A 21,311-nucleotide genomic window follows, 5' to 3' on the forward strand; every position below is an offset into this window, starting at 1 on the left:
AAGTGGTAGGTGTAAGAAGGAAATACCGAGCACCAGCTCAGGGTGAGCTGGTGCCAGAGCTTATTTTTGTTAGTGTTTTAAACCGCTGTATCGCGGTTTAAAACACTTTTTAAACTTTATAGCTGAAGCTGCTTCGGCGCACAGAGGTACGCGCTCGGCCCACAATGCGCGCGACCACATAGGAACTGAAGGAAAGCCGTGCGCACGGTCGTGCGCATGGTGTGCCGAGCGCGTACCTCCGTGCGCCCAAGCAGCTTTGGCTATAAAGCTTAAAAAGTGTTTTAAACTGCGATATTTCCTTCTTACACCTACCATTTTAAGTGGTAGGTTTCCTTTAAAGTGAACATGTCATATAAAAATGAAGTCTTATCACCTCATTGTATATGCTAGAAACATGGTTAAAATGTCTCAATGGGTTTTCAAGGGTTTTATTTTATAATGACTTCTATTTTATTGGGATGCACCACCGTGTTTTGACAATTTTGGATTTGTGGGTGCAGTCAAAATCTGATACTTTTGTTTAATATATGAAAGCATTATATATTATAAATATTGTGGATAATAACAATGCCCAATAACTGAACATATACAGGCAGTCCCAGACTTAAGAGCACTCAACTTACAGACGACCCTTAGCTACAAATGGACCTCTTTGCCCACTGTGACCTTTCATCAAGCTTTCTGGATGGTGGTAATTTGCTAACCTTTGGCCCCAGACTGCAGTGGACAGCTTATGAGTTATGAAAGGTGTCTTTCTTAAAAAAAAATCCTATTGTCACAGGGATAAAAAAAATACTTTGTCTGGAGTAACACTTACAAAATATGCCAGTTTCAACTTACATACAAATTCAACTTAAAGCAAACCTACATAACCTATCTTGTATGTAATCTGGGCACTGCCTGTATGGTATCAAATCCCTTTGTTCTATTAGTAAGCCTGTTTTTAGGTATAGTAGCAACCTCTTTTAATTTGTCGAGTGAACTAAAGATAAGATATTATAGTGTAACAAATGTGTACATATGATAAAGGAGGAAAAATTACACTATAAGAAATTTTATGTTGCATCAGTGTTAAACTGAATTTAATATAAAAACTGTTTAATCTCTGGGAAAACCTAATTTAATTTCTGGCTCAGATAGCATGTAATTGTGCTAATAGAGAGGAGTGTTTTGTTGCTTTATCTGTAAATAAAGTCTATTAAGAAATGCTCTTCCCTAGTTGAAAGTGCATCTTTGGTATATTTTACTAGCTAAGCATGGAAATCTGTGTCAGAGTGATTACACCTTTTATCCACTGTGAGTTCTCTTTTTAGGTTCCTGATACTCTTTAATTTCCCACTTCAGCTAATTTAGCAATAAAATTACAGAGGTTTAGTGAGGTTAGCTACTAAGGAAGTGGAGCATGAATGTTCTTTTAAGTTCAATTCAATGAAATCACATAATCTAAAAGAAAGAATTCATTAAATAACAATTAAGCAGAAATGGATCATTGACAAAATATATATAGTTTGATACTAAAATTAATTTATTTTCTCGACGGTATAGAACATTTGGTAATGCAACAAATAAGATTAGATTTTTAAGCTTCATTTAATCTGTGCTAATTGTGATACAGAAAGCAAATGATTGATATTAAATCCACGTCGGCACCACTGAGATGGCATTTTGGTATCCATGTACTAGTGCTGACTAGTATTAGAAAGTTACATAAAAGTAAAGCATCAATTTTGTTGTTTTATTTAAAAATCAAAGCTAATGAACTGTTGCAGACAAAATACCAAGTGGAGAGTCCATGTTTCATTTCTTCTAGTCCACAGAATTGGGCAATGGGGTTGATGTATCTTGCCGTAATTTGTAACTTTGGAAAAAGTGGATGTGGTGGTGAACAAGGAGGTCATATTAACTGTAATCTTTGCTAAAAAAAAAAAATTCTGGTTAGCACATATTTCAATTACAGTGCTGAGTTGAAAGATGTTTGAACCCCTTAGTAACACCAGCATATCGCACACTAGATGTACCTGTTGTTAGGATCAGTGGATCCTCTGGACCACCGCGGGAGATGTAACTAGCCAACACCCGGAACCGGAGCCCAGCGGCACCTGGTATTCACCAGAGCCCGCCGCAAAGCGGGTTGGACTTGCTGCGGCAGGATACCACTAGGTCGTTCCCAGGTGTGACTAGCCCACGGTGGCAGCCGAGGTCGAGGTACCTTAGCGGATGACAACTCGTAGTCGGGTCCAGGCACAGGGTCAGGGCAGGCGGCAGAGATGCAACGTCAGGTCCAAGTCCGGGGTCTGCAACGGGAGGTCCAGGCAGGTGGGAACGGGAACACAGGCACACGGAACACAGCAACACGGAGGAACTCAGGTAACACAGGACTCAGGAGCGGGAACACAGGAATACACAGGAACGCAGGGATACACAGGAACGCAGGAATACACAGGAACGCAGGAATACACAGGAACGCAGGAATACTCGCTTGGAAGCTTTCTCTAAGGCTATGAGGCACAAAGATCCGGCAGGGGACACAGGAAGAGGCAGGATTCTTAAAGGTGAGGTTCAGCCAGTGCACCAATTAGCGGTGCGCTGGCCCTTTAAATTTTCGGCAGGAGCCGCGCGCGCGCCCTAGGAGGCGGGGACGCGCGCGCACAGCAGTCCGGGGAAGAGCTGGAGCCGGGAGAGGTGAGTCCAGCGACGGACCTGCAGCGGGGGCAAACGGGGGTGCACGGATGCGCCCGCGATCCGAGACAGGGATCGCGGGAGCACCCGTGACAGTACCCCCCCCCTTCGGCCTCCCTCTCTTCTTGGGCCTGAGAAAACGTTGGAGCAGGCTCTTGTCCAAGATGTTATCCTCTGGCTCCCAAGATCTCTCCTCAGGACCAAATCCCTTCCAGTCTACCAGAAACAACCGCCTACCTCTCACTGTCTTAGTATCCAGGATCTCCTTCACCTCGAAGACATCAGTAGAGTCTGCTTGTGGGGCCGGAGGGAGAGGAACTTGTTGGGTGAAGCGGTTTAAGATGACTGGCTTGAGGAGGGAAACGTGGAAGGAGTTGGGTATGCGCATGCTAGGAGGTAGACGCAATTTGTAGGCTACCGGGTTGATGCGACTGAGGATTTCAAATGGACCCAAGAACCGGGGTCCCAATTTGTAGCCAGGGATCTTCAGTCGGACGTACCTTGAGGATAACCAGACCCTGTCACCAGGAGCTAAGACAGGAAAAGGCCGACGTTTCTTGTCCGCTTGATGCTTGGTCTTGGCAGAGGTTTGGAGCAATGAGGTACGGACTTGTTCCCAGATGGCTTTTAGATCCTGTACCAAGTCCTCCACAGCAGGAACATCTGCAGACACAGGTAACGGAAGAGGAGGCCGTGGGTGCAGTCCGTAATTAATAAAGAAGGGAGCAGAACCAGCAGAAGTGGAGTCCAGGGAATTGTAGGAAAACTCCGCCCATGGTAAGAGAGAAGCCCAGTCATCCTGACGAGCGGACACAAAGTGGCGGAGATAGCATCCTAAAGTCTGATTCACCCTCTCTACTTGGCCATTGGACTGAGGATGATAGGCAGAGGAAAAGTCCAATTTCACTTGCAGCTGATTGCACAGAGATCTCCAGAACTTGGACACGAACTGAACACCTCGATCAGAAACGATGTGCCGGGGAAGACCATGAAGCCGGAAGATGTGCTGGAAGAAGAGACTGGCAAGACGTGGGGCAGAAGGCAAACCTGGTAGAGGGACAAAATGGGACATCTTAGAGAAGCGGTCTGTTACCACCCAGATAACGGTATTGCCAGATGATGGCGGCAGATCAGTAATGAAGTCCATAGCCACGTGAGACCACGGGCAGGTAGGCACGGGTAACGGCAACAGAAGACCAGCTGGTTTTTGTCGTGAGGGCTTATTGCGAGCACAAGAGGCACAAGACCGCACAAAATCCCGAACATCCTTGACCAAATCAGGCCACCAATAGAAACGGGAAATCAGGGCCACAGAGCGCTGCACCCCAGGGTGCCCAGCCACTCGAGAAGAATGTCCCCAGGTCAGGATCCTCTTTCGAAGTCCAGGTCGTACATAAGTCTTGCCGGGAGGTAACTGCCGAAGGTCCACCGGCGCTGCCAGCACAAGCCGCTCTGGAGGAATGATGTGTCTCGGAGCATAGTCCTCCCCCATAACATCGGAAGCACGTGACAGGGCGTCAGCCTTGATGTTTTTCTCGGCTGGGCGAAAATGGATCTGGAAGTCAAAACGGGAAAAGAATAGGGACCACCGGGCTTGACGTGGGTTCAACCGTTGAGCTGTCTGCAGGTACTGAAGGTTCTTGTGGTCCGTGAAAATACTGACTGGAAATCGAGCTCCCTCCAGTAGATGACGCCATTCCTCCAAGGCAAGCTTGATAGCCAGAAGCTCACGATCCCCTATAGAATAATTTCTCTCTGCGGAGGAAAATGTTTTGGAGAAGAAGCCACAGGAGAGAGTTCGGCCCCTAGGCCCCTTCTGGGTAAGAACCGCTCCAGCTCCTACGGAAGAGGCATCGACTTCCAGAAAGAATGGCTTCTCGGTATCAGGTCTGGTAAGAACAGATGCAGAGGAAAACGCCGTCTTTAATCTCGTGAAGGCCTCCTCAGCCGCAGGGGGCCAGAGACGAGAATTGACACCTTTCTTTGTTAGCGCCACCAGTGGAGCTACCAGGGAAGAAAAATGTGGAATGAATTGCCTATAATAATTGGCAAAGCCCAGGAATCTTTGGATAGCACGCAGTCCCACTGGGCGTGGCCACTGAAGAACTGCAGATAGTTTAGCAGGATCCATCTGCAGGCCTCTGTCGGAAATAATGTAGCCAAGAAATGGAAGGCTCCTTTGATGAAAGTGGCATTTTTCCAGTTTGGCATAGAGATGGTTAGTCCTGAGGCGACCGAGCACTTGCCGTACATGGGACTGATGGGACTCGAGATCAGCAGAAAACACGAGGATGTCATCCAGGTAAACCACAACACAGCTGTACAATAAGTCCCTGAAGATATCATTAACGAATTCCTGGAAAACGGCTGGTGCATTGCAAAGTCCAAAGGGCATAACTAAATATTCAAAATGCCCATCACGGGTGTTAAAGGCAGTCTTCCACTCGTCACCCTTCCTGATGCGAATGAGATTGTAGGCACCACGAAGATCCAACTTGGTAAAGACTCTCGCGCCCCGTAGACGATCAAACAACTCCGTGATCAGCGGCAAGGGGTAGCGATTCTTAACGGTGACTTTGTTAAGACCGCGATAGTCTATACAGGGGCGAAGAGAGCCATCTTTCTTGGTGACAAAAAAGAAACCTGCGCCAGCTGGAGAGGAGGATTTACGTATGAAACCTCTTTGCAGATTTTCCTTAATATATTCAGACATGGCGGCTGTTTCGGGTACCGAGAGCGGGTACACCCGACCCCGTGGAGGAGAAGAGCCGGGCAGCAAGTCGATGGGGCAATCATAGGGACGATGTGGAGGAAGAGTCTCTGCCTGTTTCTTGGAGAACACATCTGCGAAATCCAAGTATGGAGCGGGAAGCCCCTCCAGGGGCTTGGGAGGCAAGGTGGAAGTCCAGACAGAGAGCGGACGAGGGACATCCATACAATGAGAAGAACAAGCCGGGCCCCAACGGAGAATCTCCCCAGAGGACCAGTCCAGCACAGGGGCATGTTGCTGCAACCAGGGGAGACCCAACAGGAGGGTGGAAGTGCTTTGGGGCAGTACAAAAAAAGAAAGTCTTTCTTTATGCAAGGCTCCAACTTGCAGAAGCAGGGGTTCCGTGCGAAACCGGATGGGCACGGAAAGGATCTGGCCACTGACTGAGGCAATGGACAATGGTTTCTCAAGACGAACCACTGGGAAGTGATGCCGGGAGACCAGGGCTGCGTCCATAAAGTTCGCTGTAGAGCCTGAATCCAGGAAAGCAGAAACTTGAATCTGGGTGCCGGTGTCTACGCTGAGGAGCACAGGAATAATCAGACGTGGAGAAGCTTTGCACACACCTAGGGACGCTTCTCCCAAGAGCCCTAGGTGCTGGCGTTTCCCGGACGTGGGGGACGAACAGGACAAGTCCCGATGAAGTGCCCTGGACTGGCACAATACAGACAAAGGTTCTCCTGTCGTCTTCTGGAACGCTCTTGCAGAGAGAGCCGGATTCTGTCCACCTGCATGGGTTCCTCAGCAGACGACACAGGCGGAGGCTGGAGCGGTCTTTGGAAGGCAGGTGCGAGGCGAGGAAAACGTCTTACCTGAGCTTGAGGATGCTCAGAGCGAAGTTCCTCGGCGCGTTCCTTAAACCGGACATCTATCCGAGTGGCCAGTGAGATGAGACCACCCAGAGTTGACGGTAGATCCCGAGCCGCCAGCGCATCTTTGACCTGCGGCGAGAGTCCTTTTTTAAAGGTGGCGATGAGAGCTGCATCGTTCCAGGCAAGTTCAGAGGCCAGGGTGCGGAACTGAACAGCATACTCTCCCACAGATGAGTTGCCTTGGCGCAGATTCAACAACGCAGTCTCGGCAGAAGAAGCCCGTGCTGGTTCCTCAAAAACGGCCCGGAACTCCGCCAGAAAAGCCGCAAGAGTAGTCGTGACCGGGTCGCCTCTGTCCCAAAGAGGAGTGGCCCAGGCCAGGGCCTTCCCAGAGAGAAGACTGACGAAAAATGCCACCTTGGAACGCTCCGTGACAAATTGCGAAGGCATAAGTTCTATTTGTAGGGAGCACTGAGTAATAAAACCCCTGCACTGTTTGGGGTCTCCGTCAAATTTGCTGGGCATAGACAGCCGTAGTCGTGGTTCAGCAACAGGAAGGCAGACCGGGGTTGCAGGAGCCACGGGAGCAGACACGGGAACCTGTTGCTGTTGCTGGGCGGCTAGTAGTTGTTGCAGCATAGTGGTAACTTGATCCAGCTGTTCGCGTTGAGCGGCAATCTCCCGGGATTGCTGGACCACTATGGCGGCAAAGTTTGGTCGAGTGGGAAGCGGAACCTCGGCGGGATCCATGGCCGGATCTTACTGTTAGGATCAGTGGATCCTCTGGACCACCGCGGGAGATGTAACTAGCCAACACCCGGAACCGGAGCCCAGCGGCACCTGGTATTCACCAGAGCCCGCCGCAAAGCGGGTTGGACTTGCTGCGGCAGGATACCACTAGGTCGTTCCCAGGTGTGACTAGCCCACGGTGGCAGCCGAGGTCGAGGTACCTTAGCGGATGACAACTCGTAGTCGGGTCCAGGCACAGGGTCAGGGCAGGCGGCAGAGATGCAACGTCAGGTCCAAGTCCGGGGTCTGCAACGGGAGGTCCAGGCAGGTGGGAACGGGAACACAGGCACACGGAACACAGCAACACGGAGGAACTCAGGTAACACAGGACTCAGGAGCGGGAACACAGGAATACACAGGAACGCAGGGATACACAGGAACGCAGGAATACACAGGAACGCAGGAATACACAGGAACGCAGGAATACTCGCTTGGAAGCTTTCTCTAAGGCTATGAGGCACAAAGATCCGGCAGGGGACACAGGAAGAGGCAGGATTCTTAAAGGTGAGGTTCAGCCAGTGCACCAATTAGCGGTGCGCTGGCCCTTTAAATTTTCGGCAGGAGCCGCGCGCGCGCCCTAGGAGGCGGGGACGCGCGCGCACAGCAGTCCGGGGAAGAGCTGGAGCCGGGAGAGGTGAGTCCAGCGACGGACCTGCAGCGGGGGCAAACGGGGGTGCACGGATGCGCCCGCGATCCGAGACAGGGATCGCGGGAGCACCCGTGACACCTGTTATCAAGACTGGTACACAAATTCTCAGTCTTAAAGGGTTTGGCCACTTTATATTTTCTTTAATGTTTGTGAGGCAGGATATTGGGTAATTTACCAAAATAAATCTCTTAAAAGTTTTTTATGGCTTTGCTGAAATGTAAAGCATCCTGGTTCAGAAATGTCTTTTACCTCTTTACCTGTCTTTACGGCTGCCATTCCCATCCATAAAATGGCAGAAGATGGAGGCTCATGTCATCTCTACCTGTCCTTGACAAATCTCCCTTCCAGGATCTTATCTGGTATTCATATATGCTATCATAAGGTCCTGGAAGAGAGATTGGTCATTAGTATACTAAAATATGCATGCATTAATAGAGCTAAATTCACCATAAAACTTGAAATTTAATCAAATATAAGTAACTGGAAATTCTACAAATTTGAAGGAAATTGTATATAATGAAGTTTACTTAACTAGAAAATATTTTTGGTATTTGGTTCCTCATCTTTAATGAGACACTGCTTACAGAATATTCTGTATCATATTCAGAAATGCCAAAATATGTACCATATGACTCGTATTGAAAATTAAAGAAAATGCTAAAGAAAAACGAAATGTATAGGAGGTTTTTCACAACATGTACAGTGTATACAATGAATCAATTGTGAATAATGTACTTCAGATATATGAAACTGCTAACCTTCATTGTTAGCAACTAATTAGTACAGTATTTAATGGTGCAAGCCACTTTTGAGATATATGCTGACTTGTGGGAAAATGAGAAACATGAGGCATATGGGATGCAGTCACAATCCCATCAAAATCTGTAAGTGCTCTATTACAACTATATAGATATTTTTAAAATTGTACAGATCTAGTAAAGTCAAATATTTCCTGGGAAATGTTTTAAAGTAGCATGCTGTAGACATAGGCTCATTGGGGCATATTTATCATACGCTGCCGCTCGTGCGCCAGCATATGATAGCCCTGCGGCTGCATGTTTGCAGCGGCATACATCAAGAGGCTTCCGCCTCTTGATGTATCGAGGCCTGGCGTAGAAAATAAACGTGGCCGGCAACTTTTCACATATGAAAAGTCGTCGGCAGCAAGTGCGCAGGTGCGGGGACAGTAAAGCCCCCCGCAGGCCCACTCCCAACCGGCCGCACCCTCCGCTCGGCCGCACCCCCCCCCCTTCACACACCTTCACGCCCCACTGGTGTGAAGGTGGCGAATCGGGGCAAATAATCGCAAGTGCTCTGGCATTGCGCAGAGGTCCTGATAAATATGCCCCATTGTGATGATGAATTCTGATGCAGGATAAGACTGTCTGGTTCTATTTTAGACCTGCTTTTGGCTGGTCTAAGGTGTGCACCAAAACCTCTCCTTTTCCAGAGACCACACCCCTTTGCCTCTAAAATCTGGAAAGTGCCAAAAAAGGTTTAAATGTCTTGATTAATGTGTTAGTATGTATTTTAGGTGTTTTAGACTTTTAACTGTGTGCTTTGTGCAAATCTGCCAGAAATCTGGCGCACATGCATTAATGAATTCCCCCCAGTATATTTCAAAATGGCATTCAGATGTAACCAGCTACACATGTGCCAAAAGGACATGCCATTCCACAGCATGCAGTGCACAGTTTACAGATATCCCCTCAACAAGCCAAATAGTCAATCCATATTGTTGAAAAAGAAAGGGTACAAAAACCAAAAAAAAGCTGAATTGCCAACTGCTATTTGGCCTTTGTGTCTTGCATCCCTGAGTGTGCATTTTAGTTAAACTATAGCATCACCTACTTAGGGCTGCCCTGTTCATTTATACAGGTTCCCTTATATACCATATTTTTTGGACTATAAGACACAGAGGAGGGGAAGGAGAAGGGGTTTGTGTAGTACTTCCCAGTGTGTTTCTTATATGTGTATAGTAGAGCGTTGTATTTATTCATGTGTGTAGTACTTCCCAGTGTGTTTCTTATATGTGTATAGTAGAGCGGTATATTTATTCATGTGTGTAGTACTTCCCAGTGTGTTTCTTATACGTGTATAGTAGAGTGGTGTATGTATTCATGTGTGCAGTACTTCCCAGTGTTTCTTATATGTGTTTAGTACAGCTGTTTATGTATTCATGTGTGCAGTACTTCCCAGTTTGTTTCTTATATGTGTATAGTAGAGTGGTGTATGTATTCATGTGTGTAGTTCTTCCCAGAGTCTTCCTTATATGTGTATAGCAGTGCTGTGTATGAATTCATGTGTGTAGTACTTCCCAGTGTGTTCCTTATATGTGTATTGCAAAGCTGTGTGTGTATTCATGTGTGTAGTACTTCCCAGTGTGTTCCTTATATGTGTAATAGTAGAGCTGTGTATGTATTCATGTGTATAGTAACGCCTGGTCAGTGTGTGTGTATGGTCCAGTGCCCACTGTGTATAGTAGTGCAGGGTGTATGCAGCAGTGGTGAGTGTGTTCCTTTTTCTGTTTGTGTGTGTATAGCTGATCTGTATGTGTAAATGTATGGATGTAGCAGAGCTGTGTGTGCTGTTCTTTAGTGCAACCAACAGGGATATTATAATTGGCTTAAAATATATTTTTCCTTTTTTGAAGCCTAAATTTGGGGTATGTCTTATAGTAAGGAGCGTGTTATAGTCCAAAAATACATCATATACATAAAAATATATTTCCTAGGCCTAGGTCTTTGATAGCAGTGTACAGCAAAAGTGTGTAGCAGTGTGTATCAAAATTCTGGCAATTATATGTCACTTACAAAGTCAGAGGAAAAGATTGTTATAAGAGCTGGCAAGAGAACAGCCATTATGCCAGAGTCAAACTGAAATGTTGCACCCATTTTCAGCTACACAACTGTGTAATGTAATGTACGTATAAATACAGTACTGAAACCACATCACTTCAGATATGGCACATATTCCTCCAAGCGCAGGCTCAATTTTCGGCTAGCAAAAAAGATCACATCATTCATAACTGAATTTTGTTCATCTTAGAGACAATTACTAATTTTCTGTCTTGTTACTTACAATCCCAAATTTTGCTATACACATGCTTAAAGGAAATCTACCACTTCCTTCCTTAAAAAAAAGACTTATAAAAAGCAGCCCGGAGAGGGGGGATGTCTGGCGCTCTGGGCTGCTAATTATTCAAGCCTTTCACACCTTCCATGCTGGGAGAGGGAGGGAACATAATGCGAGAGGCATGAATTTACGCAACCTGCGTGATAGATGGGGCATTCTATCCTTTCCCATGCTAGAGAGAAAGGCAAGGTCACACAGAAGGGGTGAATAATTAGCAGCCTGAAGCAGTGGACATCTCGTCCCCACGCTGTGGCCTGTTATTTATGTCTTTTTTAGCTGAGCAAGCTCAGCAAAGACCAGCGCCAGGATGAAGAGGAAGAGGACTACTCTACAGTTTGGGACTACTGGTGTCTGGTTGTACTGTGCTTTATAGATTTATGTGGGACTTCCAGGATGATTTACAGGACAATGCTGATAAAGTAAGTGCTGAGTGGTAAAAGGAAGTTTACTTGCAGTCCCCTGTTTCACTGTCGGACCCTCTTTCTGATCACTATTTTCCCCCAAATCCTGTAGATAGTGGATAACTGTCAGCAATAAGAAACCATTGCCTCATTATCAGTTTTGAAAAATCTATAAAGTACTTTATTTTTAATAATAACAAAATGTTCACAAACAAATTGGTCATATTTCTAGAAATACCGCACCTTGCTGGTAGCAGGAGACAGTAAAGGCACAGTGTTCTTTTCTGTGTATAATTAATTTATTATTAAAACTCTTTTACATATTGCCTCAATTAGAACTAAATTATGCATGAAATGGCTCGGCAAAGGCAACCTAGCTGGAAAAGAATCTGTTAACATTACAAACCTTTTTTCTATCTTAACAATTTATTCTTGCAGACCTTTCTACTTACCGTAGTTGTCTTTATTCGCCCACCTGGTTGCGTACAGGTCCAACCTGACCTATTGATTAATAAATCACAGCCTTCTCCTTCTAAACATGGAAGCATTTCACACCACTGTTTTGTTCTTATAATACGTGCTGCAAGGAGAAAAGGGGAAAAACATGATGATAAATATTTCGTAATACACAGATTATTCAAATGAGTGAAAACATCATCTTTTATGATAAATACTTCAATGAAATATGGGTCAATGACTTGTCCTAGTTAAATAACAATTAACAGATGAAAAACTATGTAGTTGAATACTAAATCACTGATTATCACACTGCTAGTTAATGTTTCATCAAATGCCAAATATAGCATCACCTTAATAAAAGTGCTTCACAAAGGTGAAAAAGTATTTTACCAGAGTGAATATGCATTTTTCCATTTTTATTTTGTGGGAAAACACATGGAACTATGTTTAGGTATTTTCCCACCAAATACAATAGTCACAGACATTACTGATGACTGTGACTAACACCTGGCCTAGATCTACATCATCTTTATTTTATGCAAAACGTGAACCAAAAAAAGCAACATTTTTAGGCTTCATGTACATAATTCTGTGTTGTTTATGGACCAGACAGGGAGGAGCAGGGCAGGAAAAGGACCTATTCTTAACTTGTGGTGCGGACTGGGGGCCATGCTCCATTCCAGTCACAGGTTATAGTGAAATTCTATGCCATACAGGGTCGGAGCCTCTTGATGTATTCCGCACCATTAAAGGGTTGGGGGGGGGGCATAAAATAAATCCCCCCCCAAAATCTATTCTCCTGAAACTGAGCAACACATAATTATCTTCAAGACATGTGTCTCTGTGTGTGCAGATTCCTTGAATTTATGATACAAATCAATGCCTTAATTGTAACATAAATTATTTTTCAGCAAAATAAAAGTTAGTGCTAAAGTTAGGATGTTTAATAATGTTATATGTACTTCAATATGTCATATTCCATTATCTCCTCTACATTATATTCCAGTCATTTTCAGTCTTCATACTCATTATTTTTGTCTGGAAGGTAAGCAGTTAACTGAACTTTTCAAGCCAAATAAAGCTACATATGGTAACAGATTTTACTCAAGTCTTCTGACCATCTTGCTATCTACTTAAACTGGTGTTGTCAAATATGTGTGTTTGGATTGCTTTGAACACTGCATTTGCTGATCATTCATTCATATAGTCACCAACTGCCAAAGCCATGGTACATCTCCCAAGTGAGAGGCAGCATATTTTTTGTCAAGATAAAGTGAGATAAACCTTGTCCATCGGCCATAAATTTGATCAGTTTTATCTGCCTAGTAAGATATAAGTAAAACATACAGAAACATATCAGCAAATCCCCATTCCAAGGAATTAAGATGAATGTATTTTATGGGTGACAGCTGAAATGAGAAATATTAAACCTGGTATGGTGACGTTGGGCATTTTAAAGAAGAAATTAAAAATATCAGTCTTTCCAGTTTAAATATATTTTACCACTGCTATACTACCTCTAGAGGGATTTCTAAAACTACACAAATGAATCGATGTCTTTTGTAAGCAGCAAATTGAGAGCAGTAATTATTCTGTGATAGCCCTTGAGCCCCAAGGATTCATTTACTTTATGAGACAACAAAGAAACATTACTTTATATCATTTTGCTTTCAGAGTTCTTATGCTATCTTTTATGTTTTTATTGTATAGTTACATTGTTTGGTGACCTGTCACACTGACATTTAAACTATCTATTCACATATTTTAACAATCAAAGTCAGGATTTAATTATTTCCTAAGTCTGCATGTTACTACAAGCACATCTTCCTCACATTAATTTTGTATTGCAAAGGAAACACCCAGCATTGCAAAAAGAAAATTGTTTCCATATATTCATGACACTGAAAGCAGACTTTTATAGTTTGTTCCAGCAGACTCGATATCCCACAGTTCCGAACACCAGAGACGCAATGGAATCTTGCCATGTGCATGCAAATCAGCTCACTGAGAGCTTACTCTTTGGCTGGCGAATCCTTTGTAGGGACCACCTAATGGCCATATCTTACTGCCTCACACACATACTATAAAACCACAAGACACACTCAATGCTTCAAAAGGCATTCATGCCTGCCTACAGGGACTGTTTACCATAATGTTCTACTAAACCCTTCTATGCTTCATAACATCCTAGAGAAGATGTGCGTGTTTTGTGGTATACTAATTCCAGAAAATTGTACATTAAAATACAAAAGTGAAAGATTGTTACACATATAGCCGAGCTTAACTACTTACATTCACAAATAAACCTTATGACAAAAGTGACAAATGCCAAAAACACAGCTCAGCTTCCTATTATCTTTATATTACAAGCAGGGAACTGATGTTTCAAAAGTATTAATATAAATCTTTGTAAGCAATATTTTTAGCTTGTGCAGAAGGAAATACAAAATGGATAGTTTAAACTTACATAGATTAGATTATGACTCCTTTCTGGATTGTGCTTTTATAAGACAAGATACTAAATTTATCAAGGTGAAATAAGGAGTAATTGAAAAATGTACTGTAACTTCAACAAAGGAAGAAAAAAAATAGAGCATACATTATAAATTGCTCATTCCTTAATGATCTTGCTTTTATAATAAACTATTATATTGAACTTTATAATGATGGGTTGATTGGTTGGTTGCTTTCTGTTTTGAATTATAACATATTTTTCTCCAGATGCCATTTTGTCCAACCAGAGGCCATCTTGTTGTAGCCAGGGGCCATGTCATCCACTGTCCAACCATGTCATGATTCAAACATCATTTTGTGTAAACTGTTTAGAAAATACTTTGTCCTTGCTACTGTTTTCCTTGTCTTTTTCTGCAGTTCCTCTACTTGAAGGCCATGTTTGGTGCTTGTTGTGACTTACAGAGCTAACACAAGGATAAACATTCTGTTTCACGCTAGTTGTATTTTTCCAGTAAAAACTATATATGAAGTTCATTTGGGAAAATGGCTTAAAGGGGTGGTTCTGGTATATTCAAGCTAACCTATAGCATTTCAGTATTTTAGCACATTTTGCCCTCTGCAATGCTTTTTTCTGTTCTGATATACATGACTGCCTGCTTGGAAATAAATACAGTGATTTGAGTGTGTCTACTCTGTGCCGTTATCCCAGGGCTGGGAACAAAGATCTATAAATTTGGCAATCACCTTACAATTGTAGAAGGGCTGTTTGAGCCCTAGATGAAGATATCTGTGTTTCAAGATGTGTGTTACAATATAATTGAGGAATCTTAAAAGAACCATGAAGCAGTTGGAAATTTTTCAGGTTAATATGTTTTGTTGGATAACCCTTTCGTTAAATAGTTCAGCTTTATATCCAGGTTCTAGAGTAGGGCCCTAATCCCAAATAGACAAATAAAAGATGAAATTCTGCACCCTGGCTTATACATTTCTCCTAGGTTAGCTTTTATTATGTAACAAAATTTACTTGGATTTGACAGCAATACACCTAAATGTTATTTTGGACAACACCCCAGAGTACAGTGATGCAACAGCAGTTTTGTCCAGCTTTTGAGGAAGGTTGATTGTAGACCAAAACATCATATCCATCAAGATTGTTTTACATAATAACATATATCTGCAATGCATACTTTTATATTTTTATTCGTCGTTCCCTCCTATTATTGGCTAGTTCATAATCATAATGTTTACTACCATTAAGGCAGCATTAAAATAATAGGTAGTCATGATTGTAGATGACCCATTTATGTCATATTTCATTTTCTTAGCAATACCTTCCACTCTTCTATGTTATTATACATTTCACCTACAACTCTGTCATCACAAGCAATGGTGCGGTTCATAACTATACTTATACTAAATTTTCTAAATGCCCTTTCAGCCTTTTTTAAATTATCTATAATCTAATAATCTTGATATATTACATTCACACACAATGCCAAGTGCTGTATAAATCAAATGTGACATATCAGTAGTGGCTCTATTGATACAAAATTTATCTCCCCCCTTGACAGATGACCTCGTCACTAAGAGTGCTTTAGTCCACTGGCTGCGACTGTAGAGGTCACCCCTACTTTTTAAATATGTGTGATCTCATAGTAATACACACATATGCAAGTAATATACATGCATTCAAATAGTACAGTTATACTTCAACATTACTTATCACCTACAACCTGAAAAACACACAACTATTACACACCGAATCTTAGTGACATACTTTTAATAACGATTTTGACATGCGAGTGCCTCTTTTGGAAACACATTAATTTCATAGTTTTATGAGCCTGAAAATCCATGGGGGAGGTTATGAATACTTATTCTGCACTGTGCTAAATAGTGGGGGGTCTTTATTTTGTATCTTGAAAAGCGTGATTCAAAGTGCTTTATCCCGCTGAGAATTCATATATCCGTCATGCTTCACTTTAAAATATGCACAGTAGGAAGCAGAAATAAGTTCATGGATCAAACTTGCATAGAATTGTACCAATGAAATAAAATAGCAAAATTGCTTAGCATCTTGTATATTCCCAGGGTACATATCATTTGACCATATTAACATATGATAAAAAATAGTCTCTGGAGAATAAAAATGGCATGAAGTTATCTTTTAACCTTAATTGAATACATTATTTGGATAGCATTGCACACATAGATATTTCAATTAAGAAATAAGTAAACCTGTACTAAATCATTAAGTACATAAGGCAGCCTCACAATCTTACAGTTTAAGAAAAATAAGTAATGTAGCAGTAATGAGTCAAATTGGGGATAAGACTTCAAACAGACCTAGACTGTAGTTGGAATATGTTATAGCCCCCCTAAAAAAAGAACCACAGGAATAATCAGTACTGGCTCTATTGATTTAAAATGTAAATATCCCTTTAACAGACAACATTGTCACCAATAGCGCTTTTCAGAAAATTGACTGTATAAAGTCATACACAAAGCTGTTCCAGGTTGTCAAACTCCTCCTGCCTCAAAATGCCTCCTCTGCTGTAATTGACATGTGATTGGCATCTTTCAGGACCACCAATTATTGTTGTCCCTGAAAGAATGTATGTGGGAGAGGGTGCTCGAAGGAGGGAGCATTTAACTTTTCTGGCTCTGTGACTTTATACATTTAATATAAATATGATTTCAAAGTTTATTTTATGGAGCACACTTGGCACTAAAATGGTTAACACTCGCAATTGATGCCAGCGTATGTTGTAATGTTGTCGTATCTTTAAGTCAACTAATTAAAGGCCAAATGAGTGTCCTTGGTTTGTTGGTCGCAGTGTTGTGAGATAAAAGAACATTAACAAGTAAAACGTCACAAAAAGATACACATCTTATATCTTCCAAACAATTCAAAACTCTTTTTTCAAACTGATAGAGATAAAAAATGATGCAGGTAGCTAAAAAGACTTAAAATATAACTCAGAAATTTAGATTCATAAAGAATTTGCTTAATATATTAGGTATGTACCTTTTTGTGATTTGTTTCTTCTTAATGGTTTTGTATGTTCAGGAGCTGTTTTTTTGGTCCAGCTCATATATTTACTTTGTAGTTATTCCCAATCATTTGTTGTATATTAAGCTGGTTGTATATGCACAGACATTAGTGTAGGCACTCCTCAATTTGATAGGTTACCTTAAGACAATATAAATGAATAAGACTTAGGGCTACCACTATTCAACTCTAAGAGCCAAAAAAATTAGGGTTATCAAGTTAGGAAGGATTTTTGGGAAGTATATTGTGGGCTTCTCTAAATCCATCAGCTTCTCTTTGCCAAACAGCACTTAAGGGAAAATGATCATCATCCTTGCCTTTTGATGGCATTTAATAACACGCTGCTTAAAATAACCTATCCAAATATCCTTTTTGTCCAAGGTCTGTCAGCATCTTGACAATCATTAACCTAAGTTTTTACGACCATCTTAGATGACTTTGTGTAACATTCCTCTACCTGAGGAACCATAGATGATAACCATCAGGTCTACTAATTGTAAGACATAATCAATCTCATTTACCATATGCTATCTAACACATCGCATTAGTTTTATGTCCACTCAGGTCACAATCTAATTTTCCCATTTTCAAAACATATACATGATGGGACCAATTCAATACTTAAGAAAGAAAATATGAACGCACGTCAACTGTTGCAAAGCGGCAGCGCTAAAGGCATAATCATCTCAATTATTAATCTGTTTCATTATGCCCCATCTTATTATACAACCTTTATAATTCTTGAAATATATTTTGAAAGTAATTAAATCAAGCACACACTTAATAATACCTTTTGTTTTTTTAAACAGGTTATTATAACCTCTTCCCCAAAACTCATAGATTCAGTCCAGAAAATTCCTATGCAAAATTCCATCACTACATTTTTCCATGCAAAATTTATTAAGATTTCAAAGCTATTTCTTATTGCAGTTTCCTTTCCTTGCTATACAAATCCATTTTAAAAATAAGGTCATTTTAAGTACGTTTAATACAATGCAAATGATGCACATTAATATGTATTTATTCACAGTCCACACCTGCTAATATTTGTTTCTGAAAAGCTAATATGATGATTTCATATGCTGCTTCCCTATTTGATCCTCCTAAACTCCATCCATTTTAATGATTGGAAATCAGATGTGATAAATCTGTGTTAACAAACAAATCCATTCATATTAAAAACAATGAATATTAACAAAAAGCATAGGTTCTAAAGCAAACATCATATATGTGTTAAGAAAATATTAAACGATAAATATAGCTAATTACATAATCACTTGCCAGGATAATTCTAAAATATTACCTATTTTTTTACCGTTTATAACATATCCCATAATTCTAATTTAAATAATTTTTCTCTTCTTATTTATTATACTTTTTGGATCCTAGGAATAGAGAGGTCATGTTATTGATTATGTAATTGTAAGTCATTTTGCAGTGTTCTGATTAAATGTTAAAATAAAGTTTTAGTATTTGTGCAATCGATATGTTATTCATATGGCCGGAAACGCGTTCCATGTGCCATCCATATTCCATTCGTTTTTATGGATCTGCAATAATGAAAGAAGGCTGGTCAATGGTGTAATTGGCAAAATATAGGCCTCAGGTCACATGATATTTCCTAGCAACCGAACACAAAAACGATTTCTATGGATTTCAATTCATTTCAATAGACTGGACCATATGAGAGCCAGTTCAGGAATAGGACATGTCTCGTGTAAAAAAAACAGGGAGTTGGAAAAACACACGGGGGCACAAGTTCAATAACAACTGAGGACATACACTCACCGGCCACTTTATTAGGTACACCATGCTAGTAACGGGTTGGACCCCCTTTTGCCTTCAGAACTGCCTAAATTCTTCGTGGCATAGATTCAACAAGGTGCTGGAAGCATTCCTCAGAGATTTTGGTCCATATTGACATGATGGCATCACACAGTTGCCGCAGATTTGTCGGCTGCACATCCATGATGCGAATCTCCCGTTCCACCACATCCCAAAGATGCTCTATTGGATTGAGATCTGGTGACTGTGGAGGCCATTTGAGTACAGTGAACTCATTGTCATGTTCAAGAAACCAGTCTGAGATGATTCCAGTTTTATTACATGGCGCATTATCCTGCTGAAAGAAGCTATCAGATGTTGGGTACATTGTGGTCATAAAGGGATGGACATGGTCAGCAACAATACTCAGGTAGGCTGTGGCATTGCAACGATGCTCAATTGGTACCAAGGGGCCCAAAGAGTGCCAAGAAAATATTCCCCACACCATGACACCACCACCACCAGCCTGAACCGTTGATACAAGGCAGGATGGATCCATGCTTTCATGTTGTTGACGCCAAATTCTGACCCTACCATCCGAATGTCACAGCAGAAATCGAGACTCATCAGATCAGGCAACGTTTTTCCAATCTTCTACTGTCCAATTTCGATGAGCTTGTGCAAATTGTAGCCTCAGTTTCCTGTTCTTAGCTGAAAGGAGTGGCACCCGGTGTGGTCTTCTGCTGCTGTAGCCGATCTGCCTCAAAGTTCGACATACTGTGCATTCAGAGATGCTCTTCTGCCTACCTTGGTTGTAACAAGTGGCGATTTGAGTCACTGTTGCCTTTCTACCAGCTCGAACCAGTCTGCCCATTCTCCTCTGACCTCTGGCATCAACAAGGCATTTCCGCCCACAGAACTGACGCTCACTGGATGTTTTTTCTTTTTCGGACCATTCTCTGTAAACCCTAGAGATGGTTGTGTGTGAAAATCCCAGTAGATCACTAGTTTCTGAAATACTCAGACCAGCCCTTCTGGCACCAACAACCATGCCACGTTCAAAGGCACTCAAATCACCTTTCTTCCCCATACTGATGCTCGGTTTGAACTGCAGGAGATTGTCTTGACCATGTCTACATGCCTAAATGCACTGAGTTGCCGCCATGTGATTGGCTGATTAGAAATTAAGTGTTAACGAGCAGTTGGACAGGTGTACCTAATAAAGTGGGCGGTGAGTGTATGTCAAAAATAAAAAACTATACGTTTGACATACATCATGAAAATCATGTCCTATGCAGGTAACCTCACCTTGGATTACCTTAATTGTTTTTCCAACTACAATGATGCCTTATTGACTATCTGTGCAGGAAAAATCACCATGACCCCTAAAAGTAAATGACACTGCTATTCATTGCACAGCCAGTTGGTTAGCTGTGGCACTTGGAGACACAATGCTAAAACAATTCTGCAATTGCTTCATTCTTAATATTCAGAGGATCCCACTTCTGGGATCCTAGGGATATGCCATCATTTTAAAGGTATACAATGATATCTGGATTAGCAGGCATTGATTAGCCATGTTCCTGTTTCCAATTCTCTAGTTGTCGGTCCTTGGACAATGTTTTTATTTGTATTCTGAAAGCAAATATTTAGCAACTTTTACTATATAGCAGTAGTAATTCAATAAAGCAATATTATGAAGGTGGTTCTTAATTAGAAACTGCCAATTGATATATTTGGCTGCTACAGCACAATTAGGTAAAAACACAGTGAAAGCCATAAAAATAATGTGTGTAACAAAATTTAGCAAAAGTGTTTTTTGTCAATTTCAATGCATTTGGAACTCTTTCCATAATTCCGGTACATTGCATGGAATATTAAAGGGGTTCTGCAGTGCCAAACAAGTTAGCCCTTATCTACAAGATAGGGGCTAACTTGCTTATTGGTCTGGGTCTCAGTAATGGGATAGGTGTAAGGAGAGGGCTTACAGGCAGCAAACACCCACTGGCAACACCCATGATGTTAATTCTTCCTTACAAAGTTGCCGGTGGTGGTAAAAAGCCAGTGGTGCATGGGGGGCTGCCACATCGGCTTAGGTGTCGCTCCCCATGATATCATTGGGGAACGATTATCTGTCTCCATGACAGCCTTGGGTCTTACAAATAGGCTGTATGATTTCTGGCCATTGTAATAAATGGTCAGTAAAATCACTATATACTGCCATACTGTAGTATGGCAGTATATAGTGGGATCAATCAGACAACCTAGGGTTAAAGTAAAAATGTATATTTTATAAATGAATGTTTAAAAAACATAAAAATTCTATCCCCTTTCCCTAGAACTGATA

General features: G+C 41.8%; 1 protein-coding gene across 2 annotated transcripts in view; it reads right to left on the reverse strand.

The window, feature by feature from the left end:
- Window positions 1-21,311, reverse strand: part of TAFA5 (TAFA chemokine like family member 5) — a 346,749-nt gene that overhangs the window by 50,693 nt on the left and 274,745 nt on the right. For both annotated transcript variants that reach the window (XM_072147087.1, XM_072147088.1), the window contains exon 3: window positions 11,688-11,815. In XM_072147087.1, coding sequence (XP_072003188.1) covers window positions 11,688-11,815 — 128 coding nt within the window. The remainder of the gene's footprint in view (window positions 1-11,687; window positions 11,816-21,311) is intronic.

This window comes from Engystomops pustulosus, chromosome 4 (assembly GCF_040894005.1).
Source record: "Engystomops pustulosus chromosome 4, aEngPut4.maternal, whole genome shotgun sequence".
In the NCBI taxonomy this organism is placed as follows: Eukaryota; Metazoa; Chordata; class Amphibia; order Anura; family Leptodactylidae; genus Engystomops; species Engystomops pustulosus.